This window comes from Alosa pseudoharengus, unplaced genomic scaffold (assembly GCF_046254945.1).
Source record: "Alosa pseudoharengus isolate Yale_2024_CS ecotype anadromous, Long Island Sound unplaced genomic scaffold, YU_APseudo_1.1 YU_APseudo_1.1_scf_4, whole genome shotgun sequence".
In the NCBI taxonomy this organism is placed as follows: Eukaryota; Metazoa; Chordata; class Actinopteri; order Clupeiformes; family Clupeidae; genus Alosa; species Alosa pseudoharengus.
The window spans coordinates 5083529-5098207 of NW_027468774.1; the positions used below are offsets into that span (position 1 = coordinate 5083529).

The 14679-nt window shown below is 41.6% G+C and overlaps 1 protein-coding gene across 1 annotated transcript; it reads left to right on the forward strand.

The window, feature by feature from the left end:
* Positions 1 to 9433: 9433 nt before the first annotated feature.
* On the forward strand, positions 9434 to 13829 carry csf3a (colony stimulating factor 3 (granulocyte) a). Its single transcript, XM_076266594.1, has 4 exons — positions 9434 to 9592; positions 10062 to 10166; positions 10386 to 10520; positions 12344 to 13829. Exons 1-4 carry the CDS (start codon positions 9491 to 9493, stop codon positions 12518 to 12520), a joined length of 519 nt encoding a protein of 172 aa, XP_076122709.1. The 5' UTR covers positions 9434 to 9490; the 3' UTR covers positions 12521 to 13829.
* The last annotated feature ends 850 nt before the right edge of the window (positions 13830 to 14679 follow it).

Genomic DNA, 14679 nt, shown 5'->3' on the forward strand with positions numbered 1-14679 from the left:
TGTATAGCGAATTTCGTGCAGCTTCAGGCAATTCAATGTACTTTACAGTGGACACACAAAAATAACAGTCAAACAAAGATTAATAAAAAGTAAAATAGAATAAAATAGGTCAAATACATGTAAAATAGAATAAAAAGATCATAAAGTCATAGGACTAGTTAAAAAATCCTAACTTTTTTTTTACAATATACATTGAACCTACAATGCAGACAGCTAAACAAAGAGATAAAATAAAAGTAAGATACAAATAAAATAATAAAATTAAATAAAATTACTTACAAATAAAATAAATAAATAAATACTCTAAGATCAGTTTAGGACAAGGCAACATTGACATTGAGTACGATTGCCCTGTGGCTAAAAGCTGCTTCACCACCTTTTGTTCTGACCAGGGTTTAACCCATAAGTGCTTCTCTGATCTAAGAGGTCTTGTGGTACATAGGGTTGTGGCATATCCAGTAGGTAATTTGGTCCTAAGCCATTCAAATATTTATAAACAAGTAGCAGAACTTAAAAATTGAAATCTATACATGACTGGGAGCCAGTGCAGGGATTTAAGTATAGGGGTAATTTGATCTGTTCTCCTGGTTTTGGTCAGAACCTTTGCAGCAGCATTTTGTACCACCTGGAGCTGCTTAACTGTTTTCTTGGGAGGGCCAGTGGACAGGCCATTGCAACAGTCGACTCTAGTGGAGATGAACGCATGAATAAGCTTTTCTAAATCATGTTGTGTCATAAGACCATTGAGCTTGGAGATATTTTTCAGATGGTAGAAAGCTGATTTAGTTATTGCCTTCATGTGACTATTGAAGTTAAGATTACACTAAATGACACCAAGATTTTTGACAGTGTCCCTTGCTTTGAGACCTTTTGTGTCCAGAAGGGTGGCAACCCTAAACATTTCCTCCTTTTGACCAAATACAATAACTTCAGTTTTATCCTTGCAGCAAAAAAAGTTGGATCACATCAAAGTCAAAGTCAGCTTTATTGTCAATTTCTTCACATGCTCCAGACATACAAAGAGATCGAAATTACGTTTCTCACTATCCCACGGTGAAGACAAGACATATTTTACCAATATAAGTACACAGACAAACATAACATTCAAGTAAACAAAAAATAAGTAAATAAGAGGGCACATACAATGAAGAAATAAGAGCAGCAAAATTTGGTTGAAATTGTGCATAGACAGTCAATAAAATAGTAGTGCAAAGTCAGGCCAATAAAAGGCTGAGGTAGTTCTGTTTGACCTAGGTAAGAAAGAAAGTGGCTTAGTGGTGCAAGTTATGTAAGAGCAGCAGAAGTGTTGTGTTTTCAGGACAACAACAACAAGTTGCAAAGTGTGCAAAGTGTACAAGTGTGCAAGTGGAGTAGTGCAAGGCGGCCATTGTGGGTCCAATGTCCAGGATGTTATGTAGCTGAGGGTGGAGGGTGGAGGGGGGAGAGAGTTCAGCATCCTAACAGCCTGGAGTATGAAGCTGTTGGTGAGTCTGGTGGTGCGGGAGCGCAGGCTTCTGTACCTCTTCCCAGAGGGCAGTAGATCAAACAGATTGTGAGCGGGGTGACTTGCATCACTCACAATTTTGGTCGCCTTGCGGGTGAGGTGGGTGGTGTAAATGTCCTTCAGGGAGGGGAGTGAAGCACCAATAATCCTTCCAGCTGTGTTCACTATGCGCTGCAGGGCTTTCCTGTTGTATTCAGTGCAGCTTCCGCCCCACACAGCGATACAGCTGGAAAGGATGCTCTCAATGGTGCCTCGGTAGAATGTGGTCATGATGGCTGGTGGAGCACTTGCTCGCCTGAGTTTCCGCAGGAAGTACAGGCGGCGCTGAGCTCTCTTCGCCAGTGATGCAGTGTTGGTGGTCCAGGAGAGGTCTTCACTGATGTGCACTCACAGGAATTTGGTGCTGCTCGCTCTCTCCACCACAGCACCGTCGATGGTCAGTGGCAGGTGTTGGGTGTGACCTCTCCGGAAGTCAACAACAATCTCCTTGGTCTTGCTGACGTTCAGCAGGAGGTTGTTGTCCCTGCACCACGTGGTCAGATGGTCGACCTCCAACCTGTATTGAGTCTCGTCGCCCTTGGTGATGAGACCCACCAGAGTTGTGTCGTCAGCAAATTTCACTATGTGATTGTTGCTGTAGGTTGCAGTGCAGTCATGCGTCAGCAGGGTGAAGAGCAGCGGACTGAGCACGCAGCCTTGAGGGGCCCCCGTGCTCAGTGTGATGCTGCTTGAGATAGTGTTGCCAACACGTACTACTTGAGGCCTCTGACAGAGGAAGTCCAGTAGCCAGTTGCAGAGGTAGGTACTGAGTCCCAGTTTGTCAAGTTTGCAGATGAGTTGTTGTGGTATTATGGTGTTGAATGCAGAACTGAAGTCTATAAACAGCAATCTCACATAAGAGTGGGTGAGGGCTGGGTGGAGGGCAGAGCAGATTGCATCCTCTGTGGACCGTTTGGCTCGGTATGCAAACTGGAAGGGGTCCAGGGTGGGGGGGGAGAATGGATTTGATATGTGACATGACAAGCCGCTCAAAGCACTTCATGATGATGGGTGTCAGTGCCACAGGGCGGGAGTCATTGAAGCAGGATGGAGCAGTTTTCTTCGGCACAGGTATGATGGTGGCAGCTTTGAAACATAATGGGACGATGGCTTGCTTCAGGGAAGTGTTAAAGATGTCTGTGAAGACATCCTTAAGCTCCCCTGCGCAGTCCTTCAGCGCACGACCTGGGATGTTGTCTGGACCTGTTGCCTTACGGGTGTTGATAGCAGCAAGTGTCCTCTTCACGCTGTCGGCAGAGAGGCACAGGGGCTGCTCGTGTGGAGGGGGAGGGGTCTTCTGTGGGCAGGTGCTGTTTTGTGCTTCAAAGCGAGCAAAGAAGCGGTTCAGATTGTTGAGCAGAGGGATGTTGCTCTCACAGCTCTCTGGCGCGGGCTTGTAGTCCGTGAGGGCCTGAATGCCCTGCCATAGGCTTTGTGCGTTCCTGCTGTCTTTGAAGTGGGTGGTTATCTTGTGAGTGTATTCCTTTTTTGCTTCCTTGATGCCACGGGACAGGTTGGCTCTCGCTGTTCTCATGCCAGCTTCATCCCCAGCTCTGTAGGCTTTGTCTCTGGCCCTCAGCAGCCTGAAGACATCCCCTGTCAGCCATGGCTTCCAGTTAGCCCGAGTGATGATGTCTTTTGTGTGGGTCACATCATCAATGCACTTGGTGATGTAAGAGGTTACAGTGTCTGTATACTCCTCTATGTCTGTCTGGTTGTTGTAAGTGGCTGCCTGCTTAAACATTTCCCAGTCTGTTGTGTCAAAGCAGTCTTGAAGAGCATCGGAGGCTCCCTCAGGCCACACTTTTACCTGCTTACGAACCGGTTTGTTCGCTTTTACCCTTTGTCTGTATGCGGGCATTAGCATAACAGTGATATGGTCAGAAAGTCCAATGTGGGGGAGGGGGGTGGCTTTGTATGCTCCTTTGTGTGTAGTGTAGACCAGGTCCAGGATGTTATCTCCTCTTGTTGGAAAATCAACATGCTGGTGTAGCTTTGGAAGTACAGTTTTAAGATCAGCATGGTTAAAATCTCCAGTGAAGATGGTGAAACCGTCTGGGTGTGCCGTCTGTTGTTCACTGACAGCCTGGTACAGTTCACTAAGAGCCGCGTTCTTATCGCTGTTGTTGTTGGTAGGCGGGATGTATACTGCGACTAGCAGAATCGCAGTAATTTCCCTTGGCAGGTAAAAAGGATGGCACTTTATGATCATAAACTCTGCCAGTGGTGAGCAGTGTTTGCATACTACTAGAGTGTCCCGGCACCATTCGTCACGGATGTAAACACAGATTCCTCCTCCTCGTGATTTACCTCCCTTTACAATGGCCCTGTCTGCTCGATAGCATGCTATCACATTTCAAATACTCAGAGTTTCCATTGATATTATGATAATTCCTGACACACACACACACACACACACACACACACACACACACACACACACACACACACACACACTAGCATGGTAAGGACCACAGTCAAGGAAGTGGTCATGAGGACATCCTACCAATGGGTGCACATTATTTATTTGTCACATTTAAACAAAGTACAATATGTGGTGGAATGCTTGACTTAAGTGGCAGCCAAATGTGCAGTGTGTTTATTAGTGTAGATATAAATAAACAAAGGACATACATAGAAAATAAATAAAAGATAGAAGATAAGATAAATGGAAGATGAGAAGGGTTCCTGTGGTAAATACATATGCTGGCGTGATGCATGCATGGATGTGACTAAGTGCATTGAGGGTTGGTTATCATGTCATCAGAGACAGTGGGAGTTGTTTTTATGCACCCTGAAAGATTGGAAAGCATGTTTGTACACTGACAAGGTTTATCCCTAATGAAGCTGATTACAGTTTTCTCGATCGTTTTGATGCCCGTGTCAACTCTGACGTCACATTCTCAAAACAGTTAACACCCGTGTCTGAGCAAAAGCACTCTAGCCAAAATTACACATTTTGTTTGCAAAAGGCTGTTACTCAAAACACTTAAAACATGCAGCAAAAGCAAATCTTGCCTTCAAACAACACATCCTGTCGTCAAATCACTGTGAGATTTCAATCAATCATTACACACTGGACAACAAAATGCAAAATAGTTCTTAAAATGAGCATTTTTGCTATGTCTGTTCCATTTATTTCTCATTTGTCTGGTATCAGAAAAAACTGAAAAGACTAAATGTACTGAATAAAAAATAATTGTATTCATTCCTCCCAAGATGTAACTGTCATTGACATGTAATACTTACAGAAAGCACCTAGACATGACACATTTCATTGAACTACAACTTGTCATTTTTCACCAAGATAGACCAGTAAAAACATTTTGTACTGTGTTCTTTACCAAATAGGCTATACAATAATTTCTCTAAATGTGCCTTAGATCCATAGCCTACTTGCAAATAGCAACACAGAACAGACATAACATCTCTTATGGATAATGAATAATTGCTGATTGAAGAATTGCGCAAAGGAGTTTCACACAGGTGTATCAGAGATTGAGACTTATGCAAGGAATCTATACCACCTGTGAAAATATGGTTTCATTTTGTTTAGCACAGGAAAACCAATAGAGTTTGGGGTTTTTGAATGACATCTGTGTGAAGTGTTTTGCAAAAGGGTGTGATAAATGTGTGAACCCAATGAAAATGTGTGAACACATTCGCAAGAGATGACTTCTGCTGCAAAGGAAGTGTTCATGAAGACTAAGTGGATCCCAGTTTCCTTAAGCAGGTCAAAGCAATCGAAAAAAAACTGTAATGCTTTGTGGTTAACACATTGCTAAAAATATATTTGAAAGGCTGCTATGAGGTGATAGATATGAAGTCAAGATGGATTTTCCATCCAACACTGGCTAATCTTACCTATACATGATGAAAATGATAGTAATGGCTCTGTGAAATAATGCCATTACTAAGAAAATATCTATGTTTAGTGACATGCAATTGGCATGCAAGAAATAGGTTGGGCTGTGAATGGTTAGCATTTATATCTAATGAGCATTGATTTAAGCTTTTAGATCTTATATCATTATGTTGTGCTATCGTGCTACCAGACATACATTATTTTATTTTAACGTTATCAATCGATCCTGTAATGTCCCAACTACAATTAGAGGTGAGGCCTCAGAACACTAGAACAGAACCAGAAAAGGAGAATGAAGTGAAATGAAAAGAGTTTAGTTTTTAATCTCTGGGGATCAGTGTACCCTCCAAAGGCTGCATCGCTGCCACTGCTGGACCAGAGGGGACATAGAGTGCTGCAGCAGCATACTACAGAGGACTCAAGGCCAGAGTGCTGCAGCAGCATACTACAGAGGACTCAAGGCCAGAGTGCTGCAGCAGCATACTACAGAGGACTCAAGGCCAGAGTGCTGCAGCAGCATACTACAGACAACTCAAGGCCAGAGTGCTGCAGCAGCATACTACAACTCAAGGCCAGAGTGCTGCAGCAGCATACTACAATGGACTCAAGGCCAGAGTGCTGCAGCAGCATACTACAATGGACTCAAGGCCAGAGTGCTGCAGCAGCATACGACAACTCAAGTTATTGTCACTGTCCGCCATTTTGAGAGAGAGCAGAGAGATGATTTGTTCAATTAAACCAGGTCTTGAGATTCTTCTAGGCAGCCACTCTTAATAAGTGCTTGCTGTCTCCCCTTCCCTTATATGATACTACATATGTCATAACACAAAAGTACCATGAGCACTGCTGTAAGTAATCAATAACTTCTAAAACTGATAGTTCCGGTCCTTGATTGTGATTGGCTGAATTGTGTTCGATGCCGTTGTAAAATGCAGCATAATCATACACCTTTACGCATTTCATTCTATATTACTGCGCTACCATAAGTTAATAGAGAAGTTAAAGTAGCTGCGCCTCGCCTAACAACGCCCCTTAGCTGTTGTAGAATCAGTGTAACCTACGGCCTCTCGGGGCTTATTGCTTAATTCACATTTAGGTGCATTTGGACACAACAGCCCAAGGCACACAGTTCTGCTACTAACTGGAGAGGCTACCCCTAGAACTACACAGTTCCTATTTCCTATTTGCATTCGCACACACTAGGAACTCTGAGATGACTTCACACATTAGTAGCTCAATGCCTTCTGGACAGATGAGAAGACATTTTATTAACAATGCTTTTTTTTTTAAATGCTTTCTGATACTATGAGCTTCTAGTTTGTCAATAAACTTCAGTAGCTACTGTAGTAACTAAATAGCAATGCTGTCCGTTTGATTACTTTATGGCTATGTAATGCATTTGTTCCGTGCCAGTAAGCAGTCTGCAGCGTTTCCATTTAAAAATGGTGCTTCTGCTGCCTTGGCCTGCAAATCAGCCATGGTTCATATGCACATGGAAATTAGGAACTTAAACCATTTAACACCACTGTTATAAACATTGGACAATAACCTCCACCATCATCAAACATGTTCTGAATGCCTTTTTTTTTTTTTTAAATCTGATACCGCATGGCACAGAATTCATAGTTTACCAACCTCTTATTTTACCACTTCATCCCCGGTTCAAAGAACTGCAAAAAGTTCCTCCGGTGTGAAAGGGACTTTTGTAAATAAACAGAATGGAAATGGATTAATATGGTACAACAGCCCTTAAAATTGACATATGACGGCACTAGAGAGGCCTGCAGTGTACACACACAGAAATACATATGGTACAAGAGTCCAAGAATTGTTACAGCATCCAAACAAATATTATAGGATCTATTATTGTATTGTAACGGTTCTGCAGTAGGCTGGCAATTGACTGGGTAAGATCGCCAGGCAAGTCTGTGTCAGAAGCATGGCAGAGGTTACGGTTACGGAACCGCACTTCCTCTGACGTACTGGGGCACACACTGGATTCTCCCTGTGGTGTGGTGTGTGTAAAATTAGCTAAAAAAAAAAATGTTTCACTTTCTGAGTAAAAGCCAAGTGACCTTATTACAAAGGAGGGTGTGTGTGTGTGTGTAAGAGAGAGAAAGAGATAGAGAGAGTTGGTGAAAAAGATGCGTAATATTTTCCTGTTGCATCAATGGGGATGTTGCAATCATGAAATGTTGTGGTGAACATGCCCAAATACTTACATCAGCCTGTAATATGTACAAGTGACAACTGACTCAGTGGCTTTACTATGTAGTTATTATGCACTAATAGCAAAGATATTAATTATTAATTACAATATTAATTAAAACAATATTTCACTGAAAAGTATCGGTTAAACAGAAGAGACAAATGGCATCTCTATTAGGCAACAAGCAAATGGATGAAAAAAAAAATGTTTGGAACAGTCTGGAACAACCCTACTTTCACTTTTAGAATAAACATATTCCAGAGAAAAATCACAGAGTTGCACAAGAGCTGATTAAAGTTTAATCTGCTCAACTTGGCTAACAGCTTAACTCTTTAACATACTACTATACTTAGATAAGCATTTTAGTGAAAGATGTAGGTATGAAACATCTCTTTGGGGTGTTTGAGTTTAATGCAAAGACATTAAGAACCCCTAGTGTTAAGTGAAGTATAAGGCCTAAGAAATATTGACTCTACTCACTGTGTTCTGAGCTGACTCATCTGGTTACAAAACACAAGTCTCGTTGGACCAGACTCACTCTCTTCAGCACAGCCAACATTCTGGACATCAGATGGACCGTTCATGCGCGGTCTATTTGCCACATGTTGAACGAGAGGGAAAAGGAATTGTTTTAACGTAAGAAAGAAAAGTGTGAAGGAAATTATATTGTGCTGGGGATGAAGGAACAATGTGTAAGTATACATGGCAATGAGGGTAAGGATTCGTGTGAAGAATGTAATGCTTTCGTTGTTAACAAATTACAATAAACAAAGTGAATTCATTTTATTTCTATGGCATATTTAAAGTAAGTTAATTAAAAGTAACTTCATGCAGAGTACATATCTCTTCCAAGATGACATTAGGTTATTTTGAGATATATAGTGTGTTAGTGTGATATTATTTTATTTGCTGATAGACCTACTACTGTATGTAGGCGTGTGTGTGAAGGGGTACTGAGAACACTCTCCATATTAAGGTGGCTACATATTTGATTTATTTGGTTATGTTTATGGTATTCTACTGATGTTTTTTTCCAAAGCGACTTACATAATAGGAACATTATATTAGTTAAAAATGACCGTTTTTTAAGTTGAAAAAGCCTGTATTCAGCATAATAGTATTAATGATAATAATAATAATATCAATAACAATAGCAAATGTCAACAATGAGTTTAGTGTCAGCTTAACTATTCATTTGCTTACTAAACTATTTGGTTTAGTCCACTTCAGTGAAATACATGAGCAAGGCAGCTTGCAGAATCAGCAGTTACAGGTAAAATTAGTCATCCTCTTAAAATCATTATTACTAATAGATGATAAGGAAGAGAGTGGAAGTCGTGTGGGCGGTTGAGCAGGAAGTTCTCAACTATAAAGGATAATGCCCTCAGCATCTGATCATTAGAGGTCAATATCATTACTCCTAGTCGTGGGGACCAATATTACAGCAGAGACTTTACACTTCATTAGGACACAATGAAAACGAACATCTCCACGTGCCTCCTCGGTATGTAACAAGCGGGCGTATTAACATGTTATGGATTAAGGCTTTGTTTACTGTAATATTACTTCCATTTTATATTGTTTGTTTTTCATATTACTTAATACAATCAATTTGTAAAGTTTTGTTTTAAAAGTGCACAGCTTTGCGTAGTATTTCATTGCGTCTTGAAGCAATTGCGCCGTTGTAGCTTTTGGATTGGATAGGCTAGAGGGGTTTCCTTTTTCCAACATCCAACCGGTGGCGAGGGAACGTCCCCGTATGTGACAGTATAATTAATTCACTGTACCACTTGCTTCTCCAGTAGTCCAGCTGGTGTTGTGCGCCTTATCGCGGATTGCAAGACCGGCACCGATCACCGCACCGATCAGCGCCATGGACGACTTCCTCAACGACACAGTAGAAACCTGCTGGAGTTTAATAAAGAAAATCATCGACGAAATTCCAATAACCCACAAGTCGTGCATTAAAGTCGAAGTAAGTTGATTTCTTGCTGTCAACAGTAGGCTATGGATGTACACGATAACGTTAATAGAATGTTTTATTGTTTCGCACCAGAAGTGTAAATTAGAAGAGATATTGTAAGTCATATGTACAACAATAAGACTTTACATTTCTGACCGAGGGAATGTGACATCATTGACAACTAACAACAAAATGTTCTAGTCGCTTTAAACACATCAGAATGACATATAGCCTATCCTAATAAAAAAAAACAGTGTTTGGTGTTTTAAGCCCCCAACGTCGGGTTAGGTCGACGGTCGCAGTGCTGCCTTGAAGTCGACATTGGGGGCTTAAAACACCATCGAGCAATACAAACATCCACCGTGGCTGGGTTTTAAAAAAGGCATAATATCGGTTTTGTAGACAGTATACAACAGGGTGCGTTCTGGTCCTCGCGTAAGATTGTGGAACTAATCGTGGCTTTCCTGCATCTGTCTTCCAGAGCCTGCCCCTGCAGGATGACCTCTCACGGTGGGAGTTCATGGCCAGTTCCCTGGGCCTCCCATCAGCCCATACTCTCACTCTCTCACCCAACGATGTCTCTGGGGTGAGTTTTTCCTGTGCATTGGTCTCTCAAAAGAAAAGCTGTGATTCAGAAACCCATGAACTGTTTTGGCATAAAGTTGTACCCAGACTCTTAGACTGTTTTATGATCAAAACACAAGCAGTAGAATAATATTTATTAAAACGTTGGCTAGGTTACATGCTAGTTAAGTATATGTTTGTGTAATGAAAATCTCACTTTGGCCCTCTGTGTTTGGAAAAGACATTATCTCAGATTCTGACGGGTCTACAACTCCACAAAGCGGTGCTGGAAACGGTCAAAGAACCCCTTTCCAGCCCAGAAGATGTGAAGTTGCTCTTGGCTGACCTGGATGAGCTGCTGGTCCAAATCAGCAAGGTAAGGCTTGGACATCGTAATGGTGGTGAACATGGGACTGACCACTTAGGGCCCCATGGAAGGCTGTGGTTTTAACAGGGAGGCTACAGGGGGCACATGACTGAAGCGCTCCATTGGCACTGCCTCTGCTACAACAATTACCTTCAGCTATAATCAGTGGATCTGGCTATACCAGATGTGATAGTGGCGTGTAGATTCCAAAAAATTAGACCAGTCTTCTAAAACTATTTTTACGCTGCACAAACGGAGTGCTTCAGTTGCGGACCCAGGGTAGTGCAGTGGTTATGCACAGTCCACACCAACATGGCAGGACTGTGGTCCCTACCCCAGTCTATTAGCCTAGAAATCTAGACGCGCCCCTAGCAGCAAATTACATTTGCTGCCAGGGCTAGTCTAGCAACTCTCCGTTGACTTGTGAGCTCTAGAAATCGAAACTAAATCTGGCATTGAAATCGTGTATAGAGTCGTTTGTTGGGCTTAACATAATGATTGATGGCAGAGTTGCAACGGTTTGGCTTGAATTCCCTGCTACTTGAAAACAAATATCCTATTGCGTCCTATTGCGTGCAGAGGGAATTTGAAAGACAACTGATTATCCCGACCCTCGGACTGAGCACTGCGAACGGTGAGTGCCCAGACCCTACATTATAATGTGGGTCTGGCTCGCCAGGCTACCAGTCTATGGCAAACATCCTCCTGTGGTCCAGTCATCAGCGCTAGGACCCAGGTGTACCAATTGGCTTATTCAACCCTAGAAAATGTACCAATCCATCATCTAATTGTTCTATGAATTATCCATATATAATAAAATAATTCAGTCCATAATAATAATAATAATAATAATAATAATAATAATAATAAATAATAATAATAATTTAAAGGTGAAATATGTTTTGCTTCCTGTCCACAACAAAAATGCCTTGAAACAACAATGATGAACAATAATGTAGCTTTTATTTCTAAGTGGATTAAAATCAATGATCCAACAAATCAAAACAGGAATATTTTCACTTCTCATTGTTATTTCAGTGTGACATGATCATGATAAACCTGGAAACATTTTTATTTTGCTCCTTTAAGTAGGGCCTTTCTTGTCAGACTTTGGTGATTAACTCCAGTTGGCTAGCCTGCTGTGTTGTGGCTGCATGACAAATGAAATCAGGTGATGGTGAACACGGGCTGCTGTAATCCTGTGGTCAGCTTGTGGTCAGATGTTTCATCAGCTCCATCACTCCATCTGGTAGTGTGTGTGCAGTTGTGATGTGATCAACATCATCCCTTGTGTCACTGTGTGTGTGTGTGTGTGCGTGTGTGTGTGTGTGTGTGTGTGTGTGGATGCCTATGTGTGTGATATTAATAGCCTTAGTCACGGTACTCAGACAATTGTGTGGTGAGTGGGGAATTTGATGGATGACTGCTTTTGTATTTGTGAGCGTGTCTGGACATGCAGAGTTACTCGAGGACGTGGTCTAAATTTAGCAGGATAAATCGAGAGGACGTGGTCTAAATTTAGCAGGATAAATCGAGAGGGTGCAGCTGTATCTGATAGAGAGAAAAAGGGAAATATCAATTATTGATTGACAAGTATTGAGACAGAGATGGGAGGAGGGAAACAATTTGTTGGATTTCAGATCACCAATCAAAGCCAAGAGCTGAAGCGCTCCTAGCCACATGCTAACAGTGCTGTCTCTCCCCTCAGAAGCGCTCCTAGCCACTAACAGTGCTGTCTCTCCCCTCAGAAGCGCTCCTAGCCACTAACAGTGCTGTCTCTCCCCTCAGAAGCGCTCCTAGCCACATGCTAACAGTGCTGTCTCTCCCCTCAGGTGCTGAAGCATGTTAATACCTCCCCGCCTCCAGAACCCACACTGCCTGACATCTCCTCTCAGCTCAAAGACGAATACAACATCCAGGTGTCCACCCACGTCACCCTGCTGCAGCTACAGCGATTCGGACAGGAAGTGTTCCGCTTCTTCCGCAGCCTACTGTCCAATGACCCCTAAGGTGGTCATTGGACAGTAAGGGAAAGAGGAAGACACTGGCACCCTTAAAGTACATGTGTCGGAAACAACACAAACTGTGTTGTCCCTATCTGGACATAGATATGTGTTTAAAAACAACACAGGTTTTGATGTTTTCAACGCAAATTGGGTTATTTTCAACACATACTGTGTACACTCTTGAAACGAATAACAAAAGCAATGTGTTGGAAACAACACAACTGTGACAACTGTGTTGTCCCTATCTGGTCATAGAGATGTGCGAGTTGTGTTGTTTTCCACGCATTTGTCTTAAGAGTGTGATTTTATTTTGTATTTATTCTATTTAATGATTAAATTATTATATTTTATGTACATATTTATTTATTTAATAACATATTTTCTGTACACATATTTATTTAATAACATATTTTTATAGTAACATTTTACAGTATTTTTATATAACACGCCCACAACTAAAATGTAAGTTATTGTTTTGTATCATGTTGATATTGTTCTGTAATGTTTACAAGCACAGCAAGTGGTATAGAACTGGACAAACTTAACTTGCAGTCTTATCGCTTTGGACAAAGACGTCTGCTAAATCCATAACCATAAAATGTTGACAGGGGACTTTTGAACATTCTATCAAAACATTCTGTTCCGCAACAATGTGAAGTTCTAAAATGCTGTGTTGAATTCAATGAACTCAGATATTCTTTAGAACGTTCATTTTCCAACATTGTGACGGTACCGGCTGAAGGGTTAAGTACGAGTACATTCTTAGTATTGTCTTTGTTGTCTTAAGGCCCATTCACACCAAGAACGATAACGATAACGATAACTATAACCATAACGATAAAAGCGTTCACACTGAACAACGATAAACAAAGTCTCTCCTTGTGTTAATGAATGTGACAGTTAAAATTTGATGGGTTCTGATTGGCTATTAGCTTTTTATCGTTCTGAAAATCGCTCTGAAAGTGATCCCCAACGATATCGTTCTTCATGTCGTTATCGTTATAGTTTATGTGTGAACGTCGTCATTCATATTAACGAGAACGATATTTATTTATAGTTATCGTTCTTGGTGTGAATGGGCCTTTAGAATGGCAGTAATGCTAATATTATGTGCTATGTAGGCCTACGACCGACTTGTGTTAACTGTAATTTTGCCGTGTAAGATTAACTTTCTAAAGGAAAATAACTGGGAAAAGATTTATATGTGTATATTTCTCTGTCACTGTAGAAGGTATGTTACTTATTTATTTTTATACATCATTGTTTAAATGTTTTATATTATAGAAGAGGGAATATTGTATTATTTATGAAACCTGAACAACAAATAAAAATAAAGACTGTTTATTACAAAGAAGTTGTCTGTATTTGTGGCAAGCTATGATAAGTTAACTTTCATGCTTGTGGTATCTGACATGTTCACACATTACCATCAGCATTTCAGACATTGTTTTTTCTTTTCCTCAGTGATAGTGTGAGCATATGTAGTCAGTGGGCAATTTGAACTGAATTCACAGCGCTATCTCACCATTACCTCTTCGCCTCTTTTTTTACAAACAAAGTGGCGGCAATCAGCAGTCAATTCTCTACATGCCCACTCAACGCATCTGACTCAGATACCCCACTCCTACAACCTCTAGGGACGGCTAGATCATCTTTTTCAGCATTCACGCCTCTCTCCGAGAGTGAAGTATCTAGACTCCTGACATGCAGCCGTCCTACCACATGCTCGCTGGACCCTATACCTACGAGCCTACTTCAGTCCATCAGCCCGACCATCGCACCAGCTATCACACACGTGATCAATGCCTCGCTAACCTCCGGCACATTTCCAACAGCGTTCAAAATGGCCCGGGTAACACCGTTACTTAAGAAAGCTTCTCTCAACCCTGCTCAAGTCGAGAACTACCGCCCTGTCTCACTCCTGCCTTTCCTATCCAAAGGCATTGAACGAGCAGTCTCCAAACAGGTCTCTGACTTCCTTTCACAGAACAACCTTCTGGATCCAAATCAGTCTGGGTTCAAAAGCGGCCACTCTACCGAAACGGCTCTGCTGTCTGTAACAGAAGCCTTAAAAGAAGCCAGGGCGACCGCTCGGTCATCAGTACTCATTCTGCTTGACTTATCGGCTGTCTTTGACACGGTTAATCACCACATCCTTCTCT